At 43.6% G+C, this 25,130-nt stretch overlaps 1 protein-coding gene across 2 annotated transcripts; it reads right to left on the minus strand.

The window, feature by feature from the left end:
• Positions 1–239: 239 nt before the first annotated feature.
• LOC126398280 (E3 ubiquitin-protein ligase pellino homolog 2) lies at positions 240–18,710 on the minus strand. Of its 2 annotated transcripts, none has more exons than XM_050057488.1 (7): positions 18,385–18,710; positions 9,599–9,728; positions 9,070–9,171; positions 7,344–7,541; positions 6,101–6,286; positions 5,766–5,971; positions 240–5,623 (listed from the first exon to the last, which is right to left on the minus strand). In XM_050057488.1, the coding sequence occupies exons 1-7, from the start codon at positions 18,462–18,464 to the stop codon at positions 5,239–5,241; spliced, it is 1,287 nt and encodes a 428-aa protein (XP_049913445.1). In that variant the 5' UTR covers positions 18,465–18,710; the 3' UTR covers positions 240–5,238. The 2 variants fall into 2 exon arrangements, with proteins under 2 accessions (XP_049913445.1, XP_049913443.1); XM_050057486.1 differs by having other exon boundaries at positions 5,754–5,971.
• Between the last annotated feature and the right edge of the window lie 6,420 nt (positions 18,711–25,130).

Raw genomic sequence — 25,130 nt, forward strand, 5'->3', positions numbered from 1 at the left:
CGCCATGCATTAACTTTATCAAGGCAAACAGGAGCAGATTTAAAGTAGAAATATAGGAACACAGAGGGAATGATAAATAACAGCCCGTCTATAATGTAGTCTGTTTCAAATGAAGCTGGTAGCTAATTTTCCTACTTTATGTCCGTCTCCATTATAAAGAAATAACATTGTTTGCTAGCTTGATGCTAATGGTGAACGTCATTCACAATCCGAGCTGACATTGTACAACGCTGCGTCATTCACAATCCGAGCTGACATTGTACAACGCTGCGTCGGGCTATAGACGGGCTGATCTCGTATAGTGTGAACCTGGTATTACATGGAGTATGCGTACAGTTGGGACATACTACTTTGTTGAAACTATGCAGCCTGAACTTTTTTGTCATACAACCTTACTATTTAAAACACTTTGATGAAATGCCTGCGTTTGGGAAGTACTTGGCATACAACTGTGAAAGTTTGTAAACGGCTGTTTTGATATAGTTTTGCTGTTGTTAAACGCGGCCCCCATTCACTCTGGTTCATCAAGACTTTTCTCCATTTTTGGATTCTTTGTTCCATGGAGGCATACGAGAAAAACAAAGTTGTCTTTGTGAATTCAATGTAACATGAGGTGAAAAACTGATATACAAATGACAACTTTGTGGGTGAAGTATTCCTTTAAGACCCGTATGTGACTGATCCTAGACCTGCAATCTGCCCGACAGTGTGCCCTCTACAATTTGGCATTTGTATTAGATGGTTACTCTCACATCGAGCTGGTGAGTTTTGCAGCTGTGAAACATTTTGACTCAAAGTGTCTTCTACCAGGCTTCCTTCAGGCCTCGCCAGCTGCGAATCTGAAATCACTAATCCTGAGCTACAGTAATTATCAACACTACGTCAATTATCCGCCGCACTATAGGGAGTTTAAATCTTGTATTTAGACTTCACAAGGCATTTTGAAAACAGCAGGCTGGCTTTGAATCGCCTGAAATGCACCGTGATTAGTCTGAATACAAAATGAAAACAAGTGTGGATGTGGACATCTTTCTGCAGTGAGTTGGTTTGGTGGAAGTTATTAGCATAGTAGTACAAAGTGGGATTCAATAGGTCTCATTCACAAACGTCACGCATCTATCAAGTATGAGGATTTTTTTTTAGGCTCTCCCTCTTTTTTCTTTTCTTTTTTCTTTTGGAGAGGTCTTCCAAAATATAACAAAACAAAAAAACATAAATGCTGCAGTTTTAACAACTGAGGACTCGGAAGACATCTTGGTCTGCGACAAACGCTCTCAGCATGAATAACAGGTTGGCAATCAACCGTGCAAAGTTTCGAGTAAGTGTACGTGTAGTGTACATACTGTATGTGTACGTTCAGCACATGCAAGCTAGACACAATTTCCATGTGAGTGTGTATTATCAATTATACGTCTTCCACACTTGAGGCTATTATTGAAATTATTCTGACTTTTTCGAGCTAGTTCACCAAGCTACACCATAATATTCAGTTACAAAAATAGTATCACAATATAGACCATTCAATATGAGCACCAGGGAAGGCTAAATATAGCCCGAGTATTTGGCTACATTCATTGTCTGGGCAATGTTTTTTTTTTTAACGGTAGCAGTGTGTTAAGTGTGTGTTTGTTGGACACAGTGTTGGCAATGTTTTCTCACTCACAAGCTCTCCTAGATCTACCACACGATAATATTCGGAAACATACATAACTTGCTTACACTGAGTAACATCAGTTAACTAAAACCAATTATCAGTTAGAAAAATAGTTGTTGTTTTTTTTTAAACACTGAACATCTAAAAGAATTCCTCCCGTTTCCCCGAATAAATCCCACCCCATTTCCTTACAAAATAGTTTTCTTTGAAACAAAAAAAAAAGGTTATCTTTTGAGGTTATGCAAGGTCAAACCTTTTTGACACTCCACCACACTAACATGGACCCTGTTTAGCTTAATTCAGTAACCAGAGGTGTGTTCAAACTAACACAACAGCTGCTGTGTTCTCCTGCAGCCTGAACACGCTAATTTCTGTCAGCATGTTTCGGCTTTTAACACCTTTAAAATGAATTTAAATAAATGGCAGGTTTAAGGGGATAATTCATCTCCCAAATGATAATTTGTACATGAATCACTCACCCCGTGTTCAGGTAAATTTGTGAAGACAATTTAGTTTTTCTTGCTTCCCTATGTCAAACGAAGAATCCAAAAACGGGAAAATTCTTGACGAATTAAAGCCGTTGAATTGAAGTGATAGGGGGCCATGTCGAACCACAGCCAAACTATATCAAAACATCCCTTGTGTAGTATAACCCAAGTCTCATTTATCCAGTCGTATGCTCGGTACTTCCCAAACAGATGGCCCTTTCCCATGGGCAACTGAATGTAAAGCGAAATTTTCCAAGCCAGACTCCATTGACAAAAACAGTAATTTTACCTCACTGAACACAGGAGCTGCTGGTCTACTGCTGCCTCATTTGGAAGCTTGTTTGTGTTTCTGTGTGACTTTGCTGAACCTGAACCAACCCTTTAAAACACCAAACTCACACAATAACACAAACAAACTAACTGATCGATTTTGTCAATGGAGTCTGGTTTTAAGAGAGCATAGATACGTTTTACTTTCAGTTCATTTTAAATAGTAACATGTTAGTGAAAATGCATGTGTTTGAGAAGTGCTGATCATACAACTGGATAGACAAGGCTTGGATTATACTGCATAAGCTGTGTGAGACTTTGCAAACATGTTTTGATATAGTTTACGTGCAGAAATTTCTATATTTTAGGATTCTTCATTCACAGGACGCATGCACACAAAGGTTTTCTTCACAAACTCACCGCAACACGGGATGAGTAACTGATATACAAATTGCCATTTGAGGGGTGAAGGATTCCTTTAATCGCTGATTCAGTTGCTCATCTTTAAATTCTAGTGCTTTGGTTATATCACACACACATTTGGAAATAAAAATAAATCATTACGTTGAACACACCTCTGGTTGAGCCCTTAACCTGGAAACCATTTCAGCCATGTTTAAAAGCGACGGCCGACCTAACACTTGGCTAAACATAGCACAACATCTAGCTTATCTATGGGAGTGCTGTTATTGCTGTAGAGAGTTATGAAGTGGATTTTACCCAGTTTCACTCCCGGCCCATGCTTATCCTCGCTCTGCTTGATAATCGGGATAAGATCTGGCCTTAAGAGGTGAATTCTTTGTGGCGCCATCACAAAGCGTGTAGTGCTTCAGAGATAATCAGAGTCTGCAGGTTTTCATTCCAACCTTATACTACATGAGGGGTCTTATTTGTGGGGTCTCTATGCTGCATAGATTACATGCTAAAAAGATGTACGAAGACAAAAGATCAAAACTGCATATACTCATTTTAAGAACTGATAATAAGTTTCCCTTTGTGAATCAACAGTAACTTGAAACACTCAACAGAAGCACAAGCCTCTGACCTCACCTTGTAACCTCCCACGTTAACTACAAGTGGTGAATGTGGCCTGCTGAGAATATAAATATAAATCAGCCGGTCAGGAAGGAAGACATGCAAATCTATAAAGGGAGCAAGAAGCTGCAGCAGCTGAGACCTGATGGGTTGTACTGTTTGATGATTTCACAACGATTACAAATAATGTCTTTTAGAAATTAAGAGGTGGTCGGATATCAGGCCGAGAAGTGCAAGAGGTGGTGTTTGTTTCACCAAGTTAAGGACACACAGGCGCTGCAGACGTGCACCGACGCTGCAGATGAACTGAGTAAAAAGGCCATTCCTCTCTTATGTGCAAAAAGCTACGTGTCATTTCATACATGGCTTCTGATAGACGAAAGTGTTTGGATCGATAATGGAGTGAAAATGATTGTTTGAAAAGGGGGAAGCAGCATCATTTAACCTCCTGTGTATACACAGTTTTATTTATAAGAACCCTCTTAATGAAGATTTGGTAACTGGTGAATGTGTAGTGTCTGGTTGGAATGAAAAACAGCAGACTCTTCCCTGACGGAGGACTGCACAGCGACAGTAGAGATCATTCTGTCATGATTTTCTCACCTGTTCTCCAGATCTCATACCTCTCAACAAGCACAAGGATAAACAAGGGGAAGGATTTTTCAGCCTGCATTCAGGAACAACGTCGGACAGTGTTTATTTAAGGCTACATTCACACCAAATCAGGCTTGCGGCAAAATCGCCACCCGCCCCAGTCTTTTAAATGTGGGTAGTGCGTCCAGCTACAGCAGTGGGGCTGCAGGATATTAAACCAGCAATCATCTTTTGGAGAAACGCAACCCAATATCTCGGCAAACACATTACCTGCGATACAGTCTCTTTCTATTGTTAGATATTATAGTGAGTGAAAGAAAGGAGAAAGCTTGTGTGTTCTGTCATACTTGCCAAACGAACTGATTTTCACGGGAGACTCGTGTTTGTCATCGCCCTCTCCTGATATCCCCGGGGTCACAATTCTCCAGAATTCCTCTTGCTTTATGACAAATTTTCACACCTATTTTTCCTTTTCATTACCACAACCTGCTTCTGGCACTGTAGAGCAACAACACAGCTGCACCAAATGTTTCCTGGCATGCACGTGACACGAATCAGAGCTGCTCGCATCTAATCCTCATCAGTGTGTGAGTGACGGAGGGGGCAAAGGAGAGGACTTGCAGAGAGAAATACTCTGGACATTCTGGAAAGCAGAATTTGTGTTTCTTCCGTAAAGTTTTTAAGGGAAGGGTCGTGTGTTTTGTAAAATCTGCCATTTTGATTTCTTTCCATCAAGTGAACAAAGAGTTTTAGTAGTTTTAGAGTTCTTGCCAGAGAGACCAAATATTCTGTGTTCACTCTAGGGATGCACAATATTGGATTTTAGGCAGATATGCAACAACTCATTTGCCCGATTACCAATACCAATATCAATATATCCTCTTCTTCCCTACCTAATTCTCGTGATCATCAAGTCTTTTGTGGCGGTAAAGATACTACAGTGATGATAATCGAAAGGGAATTCTACTAAAGACGAATACTCAGCCGGTGAGATTGAGACTGCCCCACAAATTTAAGTGACATATCCACACTGCTGCCCAACTCTGCAGCTGACCATCGCAATGCCTGATATGTTGTGAATGCAGCCTTACACTCAAGATGTTACCCGTCCACACTGAGCACTGACCAACGTTTGCACCACGAATGAAGCTCAGGCATCTTCCTGTTACTGTAATAGTGGTTGCTGAGGAGTGGCGACTAGTCGATGGGGCCCTGGAAGATGAGCCGCGTCCAGCCGGGGGTGCTGAGGGCAGACGAGCAGAAGGGGCAGACGGGTCTGAAGGCGTGCGTCCCGTGTGGAAGCGGGGTCTCAGCCCAGTACCTGGCTGTCCTCTCCGAGCAGACGTGGCCGCACGGCACAAAAGCGTGAGTGGGGGCTCCAGCGTCCACGTACACAGCAGGCTCGCAGCCCAGCCACAGGGGCACGTAGGGACCCACGCTCCTGCACAGGGGACATTCTCGGCGGGTCGTGGAACCCTCACCCTCTCCTGGCATCTCCACTCCCTCAGATCTCTGGCCCCAGTCGTGGCGTCCGTGGACGTGGCCGCAAGCGAGGTAGACCCAGGGCTGACGTTCTTCAAGGCTGAAGTAAGACATCAAGAGAAAGTCAATATTTTAAACTGTGTGTGGACGCTTGGCGCCAGGAACTCACTGTCTGTTTTTTAATATATAACAAGATGGATCCTGATAGAAAAAGTATTCTTGAAACATACTGTGGCTCCCACCTGTGGCTGCGTGGCAAGCTGGGGAAGGCCAGTGTGCTGAGGCCTACGGGACACTGGGGCCGGGACGCATTGAGCTCCTGACGAAGTGCTTCCAGGTGACGCAGAGTGGGAGCACGCATGAGCCCCTCGCCTGTACGCCACAGCAGGGTGGCACCACACAGGTCAACCAGGGAACCGTCACGTAGTGCACTGCTCTCACCCTCCGCCTGCAGAGGATGATACACAGACGGACACGTGCTTACAATCAAACCAAAACCACACCACGCTACCTCGATGGAGCCAAATGGCAACGTGGACACCAAACTGCTGACTCACGGGTGACTATGGTGACTCACCAGTTTGCCCCTGCTGGGTCCAGAGCGTGTCTCCCGCAGGGCGTAGACATCCCCACAGACAGAGATCTCCCTCCACAGACCCTGCTTGGGGTCCTCTGGGAACCCCTCAGGGTGCATCACTAGCACCCCGTTGGTGGTCAGGCCGTCCATGTGCCCGTCAGGGTTTTTCCATTTGGTTGCTTTTTCCTGTGGCGACAAAGACATGAGATCAATGAGGTTTTAAAGGTGTTTTAAGGGGAACCTATTATGCTTTTCCATATTTTCTGTCATGTATATAATATTCCAATGCTGGATATTAGGGCTGCCCCCGACTAAGAATTTTCCTAGTCGACCAATAGTCGCCATTTAGGGCCATTAGTTGACTAGTCGGCTACATGTTTCTGATATGAATGTAATGATGAAAAGATATATTTTGGTGGTTTGAGTTGAAGGTGTGAGAAAGAATAGTATCAGTAACATTGTTAACACTGTGCTACATTACAGAGAAATACAAACCCTACTAATGAACCTTCATTAATATAGGCCTATATTTTATCTCCAAGTGCACGTCACACACTGAGCGAGCCGCCTGTTAATGACGCTGTGGGCTAATGGGCATGTAGCTACTTCCATGTTTCAGATGATACGTCATGTTTGTAGTCGACCAATGAAGATGAGTTTACATATCACCTTGGGTTCGTCCTTCACCTTCTCAAAATGATCCCACACTTTGGATTTCATGATTTCTTTGTATGATCATCTTCTCCAGGCACACTGCTGCAAGTGTTTACTATACGTAGCCTACACTGCTACATGTAGCTACATGCTAACGTCAGGGAAACATGTAATCTTGGTTGCAGATGTTAATTTCTTCCCAATTTTGGATCAAGTTCTGCTGGGGTTCAGAGGCTTTTATTGATGATTTTTCACAGTAGAGTGTTACTATAATCTGTTACAATTATTCTGGGCTGCAATGATGATGCAGAAATGCTGAAATGCAGAGGACCAATCAGAGCAGACTTGGCTTTTTCGGGAAGTGGGCTTAAAGAGACAGCCTCTTAAACAGAGCGTCCCAGACAGAGGGTGAATACAGGTGTTCCAGCATGTTTTTTGACCATTCAAGCATGTAGACATCTTCTAGTAGAAACCCAAAATGCAAGTATGAAATAAGCACGATAGTTCCTCTTAAAATGATTTCAATACTGATTCCAATAATACACTTTTCTTAAAAAACCTTTGTTGGTTGGATCATCACTCTACTCACCCCTAAGAAGATATTTTTGGAGGAGTCGAAGCCAGCGGCGTAGATGCGTGCAGTGTAAGGTGGGTTGCGTTCACACACCACTCTGCAGGCGAAACGTGAGATGGTGCTGGGAGCGATGGAGGGGTCCTCCCCCTCCTTCCCCCCTCCGGAGGTGTCTGTCACCACAAAGTCAATGGGACTTTCTGTGGAGCGTCCGATCTGTAGGGCACAGCACAGAGAAATGCTCGCTGACATAACTGCATAGGTGGAATTTTTCAAGTATTTTGTTTAGTATATTTATTCTTACTTGCATTTTACTGAAGTCTTTTCTTTTCACTGTACTTTCTACTTCTACTCTACCTCTCAGGGTGCTTTCAGACCTCGAGTTCCCTTGCTTTGGCCCGCATCAGGGACTACTTTTTTACAAAGCTGTTCAATTGCTTAGAGTTGGTTTGTGTTCTCACGGCAGCATTTACATCTCTGCTCTTGATTGGTCAGAATTTCCATGTGGGAAAAATCCAGGAAGTAAAGCAAACGTTGAAGAAGAGTACACTTGCAAGATAAATGTGACACTTTCTAATGTCACAATGGAGGGACAACTACGCAGGTTGATTTTAGCGCTGCTCATCGTGGACTATATTGCTGTCATTGTTCATTTTAGTCAAACCATACAGTTTGAAAACGAGGCGCGGCTCCAACTAGAAAACAATGTTTTGATGCATTGGATGTGCTGAATGTGCATATTAAGGCAGTACAGGAGGAGGTGCACATTAATAATCCTCCAGGACTGTAACATGCTCATGTTTAACCCAAACAATGTGTCATGTGACTGCAGTTGCTTCACATCCAGGTCGGAACACCTTCTCACCACAAACCAACCGCACCAGAGTTTGTTTGTAACCAGACTGAGACCACCTCTTCAAGAAGGTCTCGGTCCGGTTGTTCACCCGAGTGCGGTTGTTGACACCTGCCCAAATGAATCGCACTTAGGAGGCAAATGAACTTCAGCTAAATTGAACGGAACCAAACAGGGCAGGTGTGACAGCACCCTCAGAGGGAAACATACTGCAGCTTCATTTGACAACTTCAGGTGCTCATTCATTTACAATTTTATATCTTATACATTAAACTACCAGTACAGGTACAATATAGATTAACAAAAGAATTAATTGGCCACCATTTATAACCGGTGAAGTCATTTTTCATGCAAAATAGCTCATATTTAGCTGCACCTTGAGCAGCTGCAACTCTGAAATCCTGCTTTTACATTCACGCATGAGTCATTATAATCTAGTGATATAGTATATAATGGTATTACAGTAGCATGGGACATTTGTCTGCATTGAGTACTTTTACTTTTAATACTTTAAGTACATTTTCCTGATTATACCTACATGATATTTTTACAGTGTGGTATTAGTACTTTTAATTAAGTAAAGGATCTCTCTGCTACAACTGTGTTATCATTTGTTGGAAATTAAATAAATCTGTGATACTAATATAAGATCAGAACTCTGTGTATAAAAATAGACTTTCCTGGAGATTTTCCACCCAAGTCTTTACTCTAATGGTCACGACAGAACCAAAATAATCTGTAGAAATTCCTTTGATGGCGTTAGATAACAGCATATTTTTGTAGAAACTCGTCACAACTGTAGGATTATTTTAGCTGTAAAATGAGTCCTATTATTCAGAGGGGGGTGTTTGGGAAAGATGACCCTGTTGTCTTGATTTTGGTGGTGGTTACCTGGAACATGTCTGTGTTGTTGTCATGGCAGTACTCCACCACCACCGTCTGGTTACGGGACAGAGTGAAAGAGATGCTGTGCTGCCCCCTGCTGTGGACAGCCTGCAACGACAACGGCAACAAGCTGAGGTAATAGACTCATCCTCTGGTAAAGTCTTTCATTTTCTTGACAGAACAAACATCAGACTGAATCATATCGTAACTCAAAAATTCCATAAGATGAACCTACATGATAGAAATAAAATAAAAGTTTCATACTTTCATGTTACATGTGAAAGCAGCATGTGACATTGACCTGTGTTCATTTTACTTCATCAACATGTGGCTTTCATAATGCAGTCATCTGTATGAAGGCAGACACACACACACACACACACACACACACACACAATGACAAGCAGCCCACACACGCCAGCCGTCATGCTTAGTCATCCTTCCTCTGGCTCATTTATAAATGACAACAGGGAGTCACAGGAAGGAAGCTAATGTTGCTCACTGATAAAACACGAACATGCTCACACACACGTACCTTGCTGTCCTGTGGCGTGTTGAGGATGTGCACAGCGCTGGGTTTGACACCGTTGGCCTTGGCCCTTCGGTACAGAGCGAAGCGGCTCTTTCTGCGCCCACGGTCTCCGCTTGGAAGAGAGCCATTGTACCTGGGGGAAGACAAAAAAATTAAAGGGGAGCGCCGTCACAAGCACATGATCACACTCGGCTAACATCAACTAGAATACGACTCAGACTGTCTACAAGCTCGCACGTGTCTCATTGCAGTTCATCTAGCTCCATAGAGAAAGCCTAATGATGGGGAAAACACTGTTATTTTGTTTGCATACTGTATTTATGATCTGCCATTACTCCTGGGAAAACTAAAGCTATAAATAAAACGCCACGATGCTGCCAAGATGTCTGAAGAAATAACTGCAATTAGAGTGCAAGCTCCAGTGATTTGGGCATCTTTACAGCAACATTACCGTAGAGTCTTTTGAAAATCAGCGCACTCAGTCCACTCGCAGTTCATATTGAACTGCTGAACCTGAATGAGAAGGACAACTACCACTTGATCTCACTCACACAGCTTGTACTTGATGCTCACACTGACTAAAGTGAAGTTCACTCTTCATCCAGATAATCCACAGACCTTGTTGTGAGCAGTTTCATGTAGGAACTTTTTTTCTTTCTACCAAACTACACCTGCTAACTGTATCATCGCGCATAAGTAGGGTCAGGTACTGAACTCTCCAAGAGAACTCAGACCAAAGTCTACAATGGTAAAAATATTGGTCCCTCAAGAAAAAGGGTTGGGAAGCACAGCTCTAGATCACACGCTACTGCACTGGGATGCTTGAAAAAACAGATGAAACCACATACACCTGTAACGCTTGCAAGGACGCTGGACGAAGAGTAGTTTGGTCCACAGAAAATACTGCACGTCTCCAGATGTGGAATGTAGAATACATCAAACAACAACAGTCTACAGCACAGACACACTAAGGTTTTCCTCCAGTTTTAAGTTCACCTGAAAGCGAGGGAGTTCATAATTAATCACACTGCAGTGCCACGTCAAAGGGCCCTGAAAAGAAAGAGCTGAAGTTGACGAGAGAGAGAGAACTGAGTCCTCTTTCAAATGAACTGACAATATGAACACAAAAAGGACTGAGTCTCTTTTCTGTTGGTCCACTTTATGGTTCACTTTAAGAGGACTGAGTCTGGTTTGTTTAAAAAGGACTATATGTGAAAACACCCTCAGGGTTCTGACTGAAGAACATTTGCACTATGGCGTACCGGTTCATGTTAAATCCAGTGGTGCCGAATATTGGTACCTGAGAGAACATCAGGGTGAGAATGCTGGGTTTAGACGAGAGGTGGAAGTGCCGCAAGGCGCCCTGAAAGCCAGACATGAAGCTCCAAAGTTGGCAAAGGAGCTCTGGAGCGGCCAAATTCAACTTCAGACAGGAGGCGGAAGCACCCCAAACCCAGGAAGTCGGACACAGAGCTTCACTGCTGCTCCGATGGCTACCCAACAAGCCAAAACTATTGTTGCAGTGCCGATCTGCTGCGATCGTTTAGGCATCTGGGCTATTTTCTTCTATTATTTTAGTAATAACCTAGCTTCGCTGCTGGATGAGCACACACACACACACACACACACAGATGCACAAGCAGACGGACAGGCAGTGACCAACCGTTACCTCTATGTGTGATTAGAAAAGAGAAGAACTGCGTTTTAGACCACTACACCACCCTTGCAGCTAGTTTTTTGTTATTACAGATAAACTAAAGTCCCGAAGAAAGGTACTGTTGGGTAATGGTACAGGTATCGGTTCATAGCATACCTCTACTGCTAGCTGGCCTCTAGTCCAGGGTCTCATTTATAAACATTGCGTACACACAAAATGAGGCCTGAAAGACGCGTACGCCACTTCCCATGCAGAAGTGGAGATCTATAAAACAGACTTGATGGGAGAAACTTTAGCTTACGAACATTTTGGAGACGTGAAATTGGCGACACAGATGGAGAGGTGGAAGCCTATTTACAGAAACTGTCTAATGTTTTTAGGTGTACTCCATTTTTGGCTTTTGTTCGTACATTTTAAGTATGGATCCTACGCATTGTTTTATGAAAAATGTCCCTCTGCGCAGTGATACAGTTGGCAGGTATAGTTTGATAGAAAGAAGACAGTTACTCCATGAAACTGGATGTTTTCAAATGTACTTTTTAGCGCTCTGAGCACCACAAGCCGAGCGCCATCTAGTTCCATTATACTGGAGAGAAGGCAGACATCTCTATGGTCGATATCGCCAAACAATCTAGACTGATAAATAGTAATAAGACTAAAAAGTATGTATTTTTGATTTTGGCGTGAACTTTCTCTTTTAAACCGCTCTGCCGTTGGTGCTAACTAAAGTACTGACTTTGCCCTACATTCTTCTTGAAGCAGAACGGAACATCATTGTCACAGTTTGAGTTCATGCAGAAGGTAGTGTGCTGGTTTTAGGCTCTTCACTAATCAGCAGTGCATGGTCCTTATTAAAAAGTATTCAGAGGATACCCAGCGGGCAAGAAGACTTTGAGGGACAATAACAGTCTTCACTGGCCTTCAGACTTGATCAGATCAGAGGACATCTGGTCTGGCTCTGCTCTGATGTGTCTCACAGTGGCCTCACAGCGTGGGCTGAAGAAACCACTGCCTGCTTTAACAGCGTTTTACACAAAAGCTGAAAGTGTGATGGATTCGTCAAGCACTCTCTCATAAGGAAGTTAATCAATGACGATTTTGAAAATTGATTAAGTAATTAATACATAAAATGAAGATGCCAATAAGCTGCTGGTCTTAGCCTTTCAAATGTGAAAATGTCTTTGTATTTTCTGTTTTAAGACGTAACTTTCAGCTCTGGCGACTTGCAGTGGGCTGTTGTTATGTGTGACATTACAGAGTATCTGATCATCTGACAACAGAATAAACAGGCTGATTGATAACACTGTATATAAAGCCTCTTTCACACATAGTTCCTGGTAAATTACTGGAATAACCTTTTCAGGCACTGCTTGTGATTTTCACTATTCATACATGCACGACATTCAGGGAAATTTCCAGCTTGCAAGATGGAGCAAGGCCGGATGTGCGTTTACGCTGTTAATGACATCTCTTCTTATCTTCAGGACCACGGCAGACAAGGAGCTGTTTTGTCAAGAGATCTTGTTTTGCTTGTTAGTAATCAAATCACCCGCGAATGCACTGACGTAAATGCTGAACCGTAAACAAGTCACAGAGTCAATCATCAGCAGAGTTTCGTGATTCCTTGTGGTCCCCTTGCTCCATGTGAAAGCGTCTTTCGTTAGACAGACAGTCTCTGCAATGTTACGTCTTTCATTCACAGCACGGCATTTTCCCTGAAAAGTTGTCAGGTCTTGAGGGGGGAAAGTGGTGATACAGATTTCCCTGAATATCGATCCCTGCTGCCATTCACATATGACCCAATGCCAAAAACGTTCCTGAACATTTTAGCGCTAGCCTGCCTGTGTAAGAGCCACTTCAGCACATATTTATGTTTGGTAAAAATGTCTGTGTTGATCTGAATGTGTGACTGTGTTGAAACAAGATTGTGAACAATGTTGTGCGTAAAGACGACACGAAGTTTGTGTTGGTTTGGATCGTATTGTTTTTGACCGTGATATGCAGTGTTGAAGTTTATAATAACGAGTAACACGTGAGAATATATAGAAATAGGACATCACGTCAGTAGAGGACCATATGAGATGTAATTTTGGAAGGACTTGGCCTGCCGTTTTGTTTTAATTTTTTTGTATTCTCAACTTTTTCCCTGTCTCGTCTAAGGACTGTGGATCTTCAGAAAAGGAACAGGAACAGGAGTCAAAACTGAGACACCTTCCAGACTAAGTGGTCTAGGGACTTTGGTATGTTGAAATCTACAGCATGTGTGAGAGGGACTTATTAGTGTACTAGGAGTTTATCCGAGGAGCTGAAACAATTAATTAATCAATCCAACATTTTTTACAGTAATTTAAGTAATATTTCAAGCATAATAAACATAATAAAATCATTACACAGCTTCTTAAATGAAAATATTTTGCCAGTTTTCTGTCTTCTGTGATAGTAAAATGAATATCTTTGGGTTTTGGAGTCAGTCTGACAAAACAAGACATCTGAATACAGGAACTCACTTTTTTGTGACATTTTACAGACTAAATGGTCAACTTATCATGCTAATAACCGTCAGATTAATCTTTAATTAAAGTGACTGAGTTGCAGATCTATGTTGAACATTACTAGTTTTTGCTATCTCCAGCTATTTAAAAATTCATTCATTTTCCGTAACTGCTTGTCCTGTTAGGGGTCGCAGGTCTCAGCTGTCATTGTGCGAGGGGTGGGGCACACCCTGAACAGGTCACCAGACTATTAGCCCCTTTTACACTGCCAGATTTTTGGCGAATGTTGGGCCGTTTTGCCGGCAAGCTGCGAGCGTTTAGACACACAGAGCCGGATTGGCGAGTTGATCCGAGGTGCCCAATTTTCCACCTCGTAGGGTAGACATATTGGTGGAACCCTTTTAGTTTAAACAAGAGGGGCTGTTGAAGACTTGTGGGAGGAGCTGTTGATAACGCCGCATGTGCGAGCCACTGGTGGTGGATAAACAGGAAACAGCTGATAGCAGGAATTAGCGTGGTGGATAAACAGGAAACAGCTGATAGCAGGAATTAGCGAGCAGCTAATAGCAAGAGGGAAACAAAAACCTGACAGACACTGTAAAGAAGAGCAACTGGGGAGACAAGGAATTGCGCGCCCTCCTTGTCCTCGCAAACGAAGAGGCCATTAACCGTCAGATGACGGGGACGGTGAAGGACGGGCCGACTTATGAGAGAATCGCCGAAGGACTGACCAGCCGCGGCTTCCCTCCCACGTCACTGTTTACGTCACTCGCTGAGCTACACGTTTTGTTACTTGCTCACGCCCCCCATTGCCCCGAAAAAGGCGCATTCTGTATAAACAAAAGTAGGTAGGCGGCATTTTGCTGCACTCCCCGATTTTGTTTCTATACTGCCAATGCTGAAAAAAGACTGATTGGGCTTTCCTGCAAATTTGCACAATTCCTGTTTAAAAAGGGCTAAAGAGACAAACAATCTTTCACGCTCACATTAACACCTACGGCCAATTTAGAGTCACCAGTTAACCTGCATGTTCTTGGATTGTGGGAGGAAGCTCCTCACACAAGGGCTCCCCCATCCTGGGTTTGAACCAGGAACTCTCTTGCTGTGAGGCTGCAATGCTAACCACTGCACCACCATGCAGACTCAGATTTAAAAATTGTGGTTTTGAATTTAATAAAGCATAACGAAGTGACTTTAGGTGTAAATATTGGAGATCACCCAAACATAGAAACACATTTACAATTCGTGACCATCGCCAACATACAGCAACTTCACAAACAGCAGTTACCATCTATTCACAAATCTTTCCTTTTATATTTTATCTGTTCTATTTTAACATCCAAAATCTGATTAGAAGCTCAACATGCCACTTGTTTTCTATTTTTAGATTGGATTTTTTCCTGAGACAAAATTTTGAAAAAAATAGCATGTTCACAAATCTAACCAGAAGATCAGACACGAACTGAACAGATGGCAGGGAATTAAGACAGACACCCAGTCAGTCTCAGACATGAGAATTGTGGCAAAAGCAAAATGAAAACCACACTGGATTGCAGAACTTTTGCCTTTCATGTATTATGTTGATATATATTCACATCAGGGTTTGCAGTTCATTTTGTTGGGGAAATTTCTATGTCTGTTTTTAGTGGTTAAATTTGGTTGTGTGTCTGACGGGAGTTTGTTGACATTATGCATTTTTAATGAGCTGTACTTTCAGGGATCTCAGGGCCAAAATTCATTTTCTGTGGATAACAACCTTGAGACCAGATCAACGCAGGCAGTCAGCGGGATGCTGAAGAGAGGGTCGGGTATGTTACCTGGAAAAACCTTCAGACAGGCCACATTTACTTGTAATCACAGAAGATGACTCAGTGCTACCCGCTCCCTCTGCAGCCCTGCCTGTCAGTTTAAAGGGATAGTGCACCCAAAACTGAAAATTCAGCCATTATCTACTCACCCATATGCCGATGGAGGCCTCACATCCCTTGCAGAGATCCAAGGGGAGAGGAGGTAGCAACACAACTCCACCTAATGGAGGCTGACGGCGCCCCAGATTCAAACGTCCAAAAACACATAATTGAAACCACAAAACAATGAGGCTAAAAACAGAGTTCAAATGACCTTTTTCCAAACAACTTTTTATGTCGGGGCTTCAGGACACTTGGATCACTACGGACGAGCAGTATGGAGATATTTTGTGGTTTCAATTATGTGTTTTTGGATGTTTGAATCTGGGGCGCCGTCAGCCTCCATTAGGTGGAGTTGTGTTGCTACCTCCTCTCCCCTTGAATCTCCGCAAGTGATGTGAGGACTCTAAAACTTCACCTGAGCCTCCCTCGGCATATGGGTGAGTAGATAATGGCTGAATTTTCATTTTTGGGTGCACTATCCCTTTAAACTGGACCCTGGCTGACAAGAGAAGGTCTGGGTCAGGAAATGAAGACACACAAGGACAGGTTTCAGAGGGGTCTGGTTAAAAGGCAGAAGATATGAAATGGGACTGAGGATAAGACGGCACGGGAGAGAAAATCAGCTTATGGAAAGAGAAAAGGTAGCCAGTGCCTTGACAGAAACAGAGACAGAAAAGAAGTCAGAAGCCATCGTGAGTAGTGGTGACGGAGAAGCTACATAAATGAACTGAAGCAAAGGGCAGGGTGCAGGGTGACAAGTGGCTGGGAGACGAGGTTAGGCAGAGGGTCGAGGGTAAAGGCCAGCAAAAGAGCAGCTCCTCGTGGTAAAATTTGCCTGGGCAGTTCTGGCCTGCAACACGCATGTGCGCACACCATAAAGCACAATATGAAATATTCACTCCTTCTGCCCCTCGACACAGAGTTTATTTTCGTTGAGGGCAAGCCACCAAGGAGGCCTGCCTCTGTGAAAGTCAGCACTCAGCAAAACACTAGAAGGCTGGCAGGGAAAGGACTGGGCAGGAGATGGAGGAATGCGACAGTGTTGAGAGGGGTTAGGGGTGAGATAAATGCAGAGGACAGGAGGGTGATGGGAGCGGGTTATGAGTGAGTTGAGCTTTGCCGGGGCAGCGCTGTACACAGTGTCCAGGCTAACTAAGGTAACACGCGATGGCAGGCAGCCACTGCAAAGATCACAAGGCCTGCAGTGAAGCAGGCATCGACCACACGGGGCATGTGATCATCAAGGCTGACAGATGCAAAGTCAAACCACACTTGCACCAAACAGGCCAGAAAAACATGGTATCTGACAGGAAGCTGTAGCAAGAACAGCCTGTTCTGACGCCGGGTATCTGCTGTCAAAGTTACCTGCTGTATGTTTGGGAACATGAGTCTGGACCACCATGTTACATATCATAAAACAGCAATATCAGAAGACAGGCGATATCTAGTTTCCCATAACACTCAGCCGTTGTTCAAAACCTCAGAGATGATACCTAGAATAGCCTGAAAGCCTGTGGCCATCACTCTGGCACATCAAACCAAACCTCAATCACTGCACTTTTAAAGTGAGCTAACACAAATGCATTCTCAACCCTCAACGAGGCACATTAAGTGCCGTGACACACACCACAGAGCACGCTCATGTTTAAGTTGCATGCCCCGAACCTCGAAATAGGCATTAAACGATCAATTCCTCGTCCCGGTCTGAGGATGTAAAAGGACCGCTCTGTTCAAACAGTCAGATGACGAGGAGGACGACTAATCAGTATTCTGATGCCGGCGGGCCACAGCCTCCTCACTCCATGTTCAGCCGGAGGGGAAGAGATAGGCCATTAGGTCAGTTATCTTTGGCATACACAGGAAGCTCTGCAGGGCAAGAGGGAGGCCTGTGTAAGCCTGGATATGACTGTGTATATGTGTGTGTGTTGTGGCATTTCTGGTCCCTGCAGACTCTGCACAGTGTGGAGCTGTAGGGGTGGAAATGCTGTGGAAGCTGGTGGCTGTCATCAGCACATCCTGCCTACTGTGTGCTTGTGTGTGCTGGTGATGTAGAAGGGCTTTTCTCCTCCTCCTCCTTCCTTCCTTCCTTCCTTCCTCTTTGGCATGGGTGGTCATCTGGCTGCTGCGACGTTTATTAATTAGTAATAACAGAGACTTTGGACTAAATAATATCTGCAAGATTCATGCATCTTTCAGACAATGATATCACCCTCAGTCCTACTTTTAGCAAACCCACATCCAGCATAGTATGACATCATTGGGATTTTCAGCTTGAGCAATCCAGCGCTGCTTTACCCCCACTATACAACCATTGATGAAAAAGCGGCTACATCCGTAGTACCCTTATGTGCCATGGCTCACAGCACATTTTGCACCTTTTTAGCACTCAAACGCACCATACATGATGTGGAAACACCGCGGCGGCATAGTTTCAGAGATTAAGCCTTCATTTGTGACATAAAGTTAGTTTGTAACATCACTACACAGCCATGAGCTGCTTGTAAACGACAGCATTGTGCAATAAAGGAGCTAAAATGTGCCACTATAGCGGATTTACTACCAGAAAAACCACCATAAAGAGGATATTGGTGGATTAAACCCCAACTCACACGTCATCTGTTGGTTTATTGTGCTGATGGTGCCGCTACATATTAAACGTTAATTTGCCGCTGGAGCGTTTCTCCGTCCCTACACATCTGTTACTATCGGTTTAGGTTGTAAGAGACTTACCCCAAAATGACCAACTCGCCGTATTTTACCGGGTCTTTAACGGGCACATCATCATCTCCGTCTTTTTTCGGTGAATTCATCAGACTGGACTGCTCCAGAAGAAAAAAAAAACGCGTCCAACGGCAATAGTGGTGAGATAAAACAATGCTAACACACTCGAAACTGAAGGGAAGTGATTTGGGGTGGTGGTCTATCAAAGTTTGGGCACAGTTGGGTAAAGTTTTTCCAGACTTCTTGTTGTTTGTTTTATTGTTTTAATCCCGTGAAGGCGCATCTTTTCGTGGCTTTAATGCTAGTGTGTAGCTAGTTAGTAGCGTAACGTATCTGTTCGGTAGCATAGGATACAACAACGGCTAACGGCAGGGAGTGGGGCGTACCATGTGTTGTAGGGGTGGTGTGTTGAAATGTATCTCAAAATAGCCCACAGAAATACCTCTACTAGCACAAACATATTCGTGTCACGTTGTATAAATAATAAAAAACACTACACTAGCGACTACAGTAAATTAAACGCATTCACAGCTCAATATACAAATGCGTTTAAGCGCGAACCCCCCCGCATGGAACAAGAAATGGACGCAGCCGCGATGAGAAGCTGGCTCCCACTGATAGAATAAAATGAGGCATTTCGAAATCCAGAGGAAGTGCCCACATCCCCCTGGCACGTTCACGCGTGCTGGCACATTTAAAGTTAAAGGCCAGGCCATTTTACATCACGTATGGAAATCATACAGCTCTGCTCTCGTGGGTCATTATGGAGTCTGACGTAATGAGATGCTCCGGGGGGTGTGGTGTAGCTAGGATTTGGGTCACCATTGCGCCCCAGACAAGACACCTTCCTTTCTTGTTGTCTGCGCTTCATGTGGGAGTCGGGAGACAGATATAGGCCGGCTGGAGCCCACACTTCCATCTCTCTCCCTGTCTGTATCTGTCTCACACACAGAGAGGAGAAGAGTCTGTGTAGTTACTCACAGTGCTGTGACCACATGAGGGCAGTGCACCTCAGCTGCAAAGTGCAACTTTCTAGTCAGTGAAGTTGGTCAACTGGAACTGTTTACACTAATTTATAAGTCTAAACAGCAGTGCTACATGTGCATTGGAGCAGGGCCATACTCATCTATTTGGGACCATTTCTAATCTAAGCCTTGTGCAACCCAACCCGAGAGGGGAGTCCTGGACATCTGGTCATCTTGGAGCATTTTGAAATAAAAATCTAAGATCAGGGGTTCTCAAGTTTTGATGACTGAGTGTGGGTGTATTATGAGACAATGGGACCCAGGGCACATATGCAAAAGGCCCCACCAGCTCTTCTACATAGGGGCAATACACAGACTTGTGTTGTTTGCATCTCTATGTAGTCACTTTGGTCATTTTGTGTCTCTTTAAGTTAATTTTGTTTCTTTTTTGGTTGATTCTTGTCTCCTCCTGGTTGTTTTGCCTCTTTTTGTGTCTCTTTGTGGTTCCTTTCTGTCTCTATGTGCTCTTTTCCGTGACAGTTAACTTAAATTCGGCACTACATGTTGGCCTAGAGGGGCCCCTTGACTCTTTGGACACCAGTTCAAAGAAATGCAAAAGGCCCCACCAGCTCGTCTTCATAGGGGCAAGACACACAAACATTGTTGTTGCTTTGCCAAGTTTTTTGTTGTTTGCGTCTCTATTTATTCATTTTGTGTCCTCTCTTGATCATTCTGTGTATTTCTTGGTTGTTTTATTTCTCTGTGAGGTTAATTTTAAGAGTCATTATGTCTCTTCCAGGTAATTTTGTGTCATTTTTTACCTCTTTGTGCAGTTATTTTGTATCTCTGTGGTCATTTTGAGTCTCCTCCTGGTTCCGTACGTATGAATATTAGTGACATTTTGCAGGTGAAGGCCAGAGGGGCCCCTGAGCCTTGGCCCGGTAGGGGCATTCAGTAATCCATCCATGTGACTGAGTGCCATTTTAGGCAGTCAGCGTATGATTGAGGGCCACACAGGAAAAGTGCACACACTGTGACTTTTTTTTTTAGATATTTTTTTAACTGACAGAACAGCTTAAGCATGAAGGGGGAGAGAGAGAGGGGGAATGACTTGCAGCACAGGTTGGAGTCGAACCCGGGCTGCTGCGGCAACAGCCTTGTAAATGGGGCGCCTGCTCTACCCACTAAGCCACCGACGCCCCATACTATGACTTTTTTATGACATACTATACTGTGCACAAACCACACACAGAACTACTGTACACCACATTATTAGAACTATTTGTAATAACTGACTGACTGCTTAAAATGGCACTCAGTCACATTGATGGATTGCTGAATGGGCCAACCGGGCCAAGGCTCAGGGGCCCCTCTAGCCTTCACCTGCAAAATGTCACTAAAATTCATATATACGGACCAGGAGGAGACTCAAAATGAATGAAAGAGACACAAAGTGACTGAAAGAGACACAAAATAATTGCACAAAGAGGCAAAAAAATGACACAAAATTACCTGGAAGAGACAAAATGACGACAAAGTACACAAAACAACCACATAAAGACACAAATGACCCAAAAACGGGACATAATTAACCTCAAAGAAACAAAAACAGACCATAGGCAAAAAATGACTACAAATACACACAAAATGACCAAAAAAAGATTAGATTTGCTAATGATTATTTCAGGCCATGGTGAATGGATGCCTGTCATAGCATAGCCAGGCACTCTGAGTATATTTGAATATTCCCTTGCCTTGCACTGAGTGATTAACACCCATTTGTGTTTTTTATCAGGGAAATGCTTTGGGATTCAAATGTTTAGGGTAATATGAATGAATGGGATGGAGACATATTTTACTCTACCAACAACCTGGTTTGCTGTTCATTGTTATCTGATGAGACGGAAAGCGAAGCCTTGGCTGCAGGCTTTTTGGACAGAGCTGGGGTGTCAGTAACAGAATCTGTGTAGCCTCCACAGCGGCGTGGCTGCCTTCATCTGGGAACAGTAGCCTACCTGGTGTTCTTGGCGGGGTGGAGAAACATGTACTGGCTTGCACACCAGGTAAGGCACAGAGGCGCCATGCAGTATTCTGTGTGACTCCGCAGTGTGTGTGTGTGTGTGTGTGGTGAGTTTGGCCCTTTCTATCAGGTATGTCGCTGTCATTAAAATATTTGCCTGTGCAAATTTACAGATGTTACCTGAGTGATAGGAGTACAGAATGGAAATGGTTGTGCCTTCCCTCACACACTGCTGCAACTACAGAGAGACTGTTGAAGAGGTGATGACTCATGAATGAGATTCAGCATAAACAAAACCAAACAACCACACCCTTCATCTTATGAATGACAGCCCACTGTGTTACTTATCAACCAACTCCAGTGCTGACTCACCTCTTGAGGGTATAGAGTAGTTGCAGAAGTTTAACCTCCCACATACTTTTCATCTGAGGAACAAAGTAGAAACTGGATGGACCAGATGTGTGTGTTTGTGTGTGTGTGTGTGTGTGTGTGTGTGTGTGTGTGTGTGTGTGTGTGTGCGTGCGCACATGTTTCAGTGAGTGTAAGTGTCTTTCTTCCCACTCTGGGATTAAGGTCACACCCTCCTCACTCCCTGTCTCTCTCTCAATCTCTCTATCCCTTCTCATTTTTCTCTGTCTCTTTCCTCTGCTCTCTGCTGTTTGCTTTCTGGCTGTCCCCGTCCATGTTTGGCTGATGATTAAAGGGACAGTTCACCCTCAAATCAAAAATCCCATTTTTTTCTTTTACCTGTAGATCTATGTATCAGTCTAGATTATTTTTCTGTGAGTTGCGGAGCTTTTTCTCCAATATAATGGAACCAAATGTCACTCAGCTTGTGGTGGTCAAAATGCCCAAAAATACATATGAAAAACTCAACAGCAATGTCTCTTTCCACAATTCATGACGCGGTTACTCGAGATAATCCACAGACCTCGCTGTGAGCAGATTCATGTCAGAACTAGTTTCTTTCTACAAGGGATGCCAGTTTCGGTTAAATTTGCTTTTGATGGCCTGACACTCCTTTACTAGTGACTAATGTGTTATATTTTAAGAAAAAATGCAAAATGAAGTGAATTACAAGAGGCCCGTTCTCTTACTCTGGTGCTCCATTGACTCAGTGAGCTTTAGCACCACATTTAGTCTATCTTGTAGTATGTCTTGCCTTTTATTTTATTTCTTATTGATTTTGCTGACAGACAGGTGGCTAACCCCGATAACATATGCAATGGTTGTCCCCATTTCCTACCCTCTGGTCTTCGCTGGTAACCAAACGTTAGCCTTGGTTGCTCTGCACTGTGCATCACAAGGATCGGAAGGTAGCTAGCAGTGTAGCCCAATATTCGTAATTCGGAAGATTGGCGGTTTGATCCCCAGCTCCTCCAGTCTGCATGTCAAAGTACCCCAAATTGCTTCCAATGGCTGCTCCATCAGTGTGTGGGTATGCGAATGGTTACTGAGTACCAGGTGGCACTATGTATGGTAGCCTCGGCCACCAGTGTGTGAATGGATGATTGTGACATGTAGTGTACAAGTAAAGGTACATTTACCATTTAGTAACATTGTGGCCACCCCATGGTCTCCCCCCAGGTTGCCCAGGTGAGTAGGAACTATTTTCCTTCTACTGAGCTACACCCGCCAACCATATCACCATCCACACGGAAGCAATGATCTACTGCTAGCTCACCTAGCACCACTGAGCTAGCTAACGTTACAGCTCAGCTGAGGAGGACGCCATTGATGTTTACATCTTGCGCTATCATGAGCCTCTCGTCCATGAGTAGATGCACTGTTCCTTCTGCGCAGTGATACGGTTTGCAAGTGTAGTTCGGTAGAAAGAAAATAGTTCCTATATCAAACTGCTCACATCAAGGTGTATGGATTATCTTGAGTAGCCAGGTCATGATTTCTATAAAGAGACACTGATGTTGGGTTTTTCAAATGTATTTTTTTGGCGCTTTGAGCACCACAAGCTGAGTGCCATCTAGTTCCATCGTATTTGAGAGAAGACAGACATCTCTACGGCTGATATTTCCAACACTCTGCGACAGTCTAGACTGAAAAATAATGTTTTTGATTTTGGAGTGAACTGTTGCTTTAAACTAGAAAATATGTCTGGCCTTAATTTACATTTTTGATGTCCAAAATAATCGATCAGCAGGGCAAAGATCCAGGGATTATTTACTCAGTCTAACCAGAATGAATAAAACGATTATTTAATGCTTCATTAATCCCCAGAGGAGAATTTCTCTTCTCGCCGAGGTTAAAAAAACAGTGGGAGGGATTCATCAACCTGCTCAGGAACACTTAACAGGGCAGATGCTTGTCATTACAGAGTTGACTTTATGTTTAGAAACTCTCTTTCTACTCACAACATCTCACTGCCACAAATAGGCGAGGAAACAAATTTATATAGAGACAGTCTTTCCATGATGTCACCAGCTCTATCACCAGCTTTATCGAGGTGATAAAGAGAAGCAGATGTTAATTAACAAGAAAAAAAATTGGACATGGCAGTTTTGATTGACGGCCACTGTTCTGTGATGGCCTCGTCAGCCAGACAAATTCTCACGAGCTGATCACAGCGTGAGGTCTCAGCTGGTGTTACTGTAGCTGCTACTGTATAGTTCACCTCAGCGAGTCAGCAGGACACAGCAGTTGAGAATCTCCATTTATGGCAGCTTGCTTTAGCTTATATGTCACAGGGATGTAACCACCCAAACTGGGAAGCAATGTGTAGTCTACTTTATACCACAGTAGTGAACAACCATGTTGCATCACACGAGTCATCTAGAAACCATATTTGGTGTGTAAATCACAGATTGTATGCCTAATTGTGAACATGTGGAATGCATTGCCTCTGCTATCATTATGCAGCTTTTGGCAGGCGGCTGTATTTCAAGTCAAGCAAAACATAGTAGAAGGAGCAGCTACTGATCATTTGTGAGTGCATTCATGCAGAATGTATACAAATGAGGATCTGGAGGAACTCAGCTCTGCGGATAGACACAAATATAGCCACATATTCACAAATTATAAATGTATATATACATGTAATAATAATATACTGAACACAAAGCGAGATGTAAATGGGGCATAAGAGTAAATCACGTTATTAAAAACACACGTTAAGAAAATGATATACGCACGCGACTGCAGAAACCGCTAATCCGTTTGGTATTTTGGCTTTGGAGCCCATTTCATACACTGTACACCATCAGACGGAGTTCATGACTTCTGGATTGTTTTGATGATTAATACCTAGAACGAAAGCGAATCAGTGACGTAAAACTTTCTCAATCAAGACGTCCTTAGTTGACACCGTGTTAAAGGAACAGCGTGTCAGATTTAGTGGCATCTAGTGGTGAGGATTGCAGATTGCAACCAGCTGAAACTTATCCAGAATTCTGTCAGTGTACTTTAGGCCCGTTTCCACTGAAGAAGTTCCTGGTGCTATTTGGGGGGCAGGAACTACTACAGGAACGTCCTCTCGCTCGGCCCTCTCAACCGCCGTGTCTCCACTGAGCGGAGTAGGAGGAAGGTTTCTGTAAAGCTACCGGGCTCTGTATATGTAATCGTTGCGCGACCATTTTGACCGGGGCAACGTAGTGGCGTAGGGACACCGTTAGCCGTTAGCGGTGTCTGTAATAACTCCGGTCACGGTCTGTGAAAAAAATATTTTTTCCAGCGGATGTCTTAGTTACAACATGATTGAGCTAACTGGAGTAGTTTCATGTCGTATCCGACAACGGGAGGCTTTTAACAGATGACGT

The sequence above is a fragment of the Epinephelus moara genome, chromosome 12, assembly GCF_006386435.1.
Source record: "Epinephelus moara isolate mb chromosome 12, YSFRI_EMoa_1.0, whole genome shotgun sequence".
Taxonomy (NCBI): Eukaryota; Metazoa; Chordata; class Actinopteri; order Perciformes; family Serranidae; genus Epinephelus; species Epinephelus moara.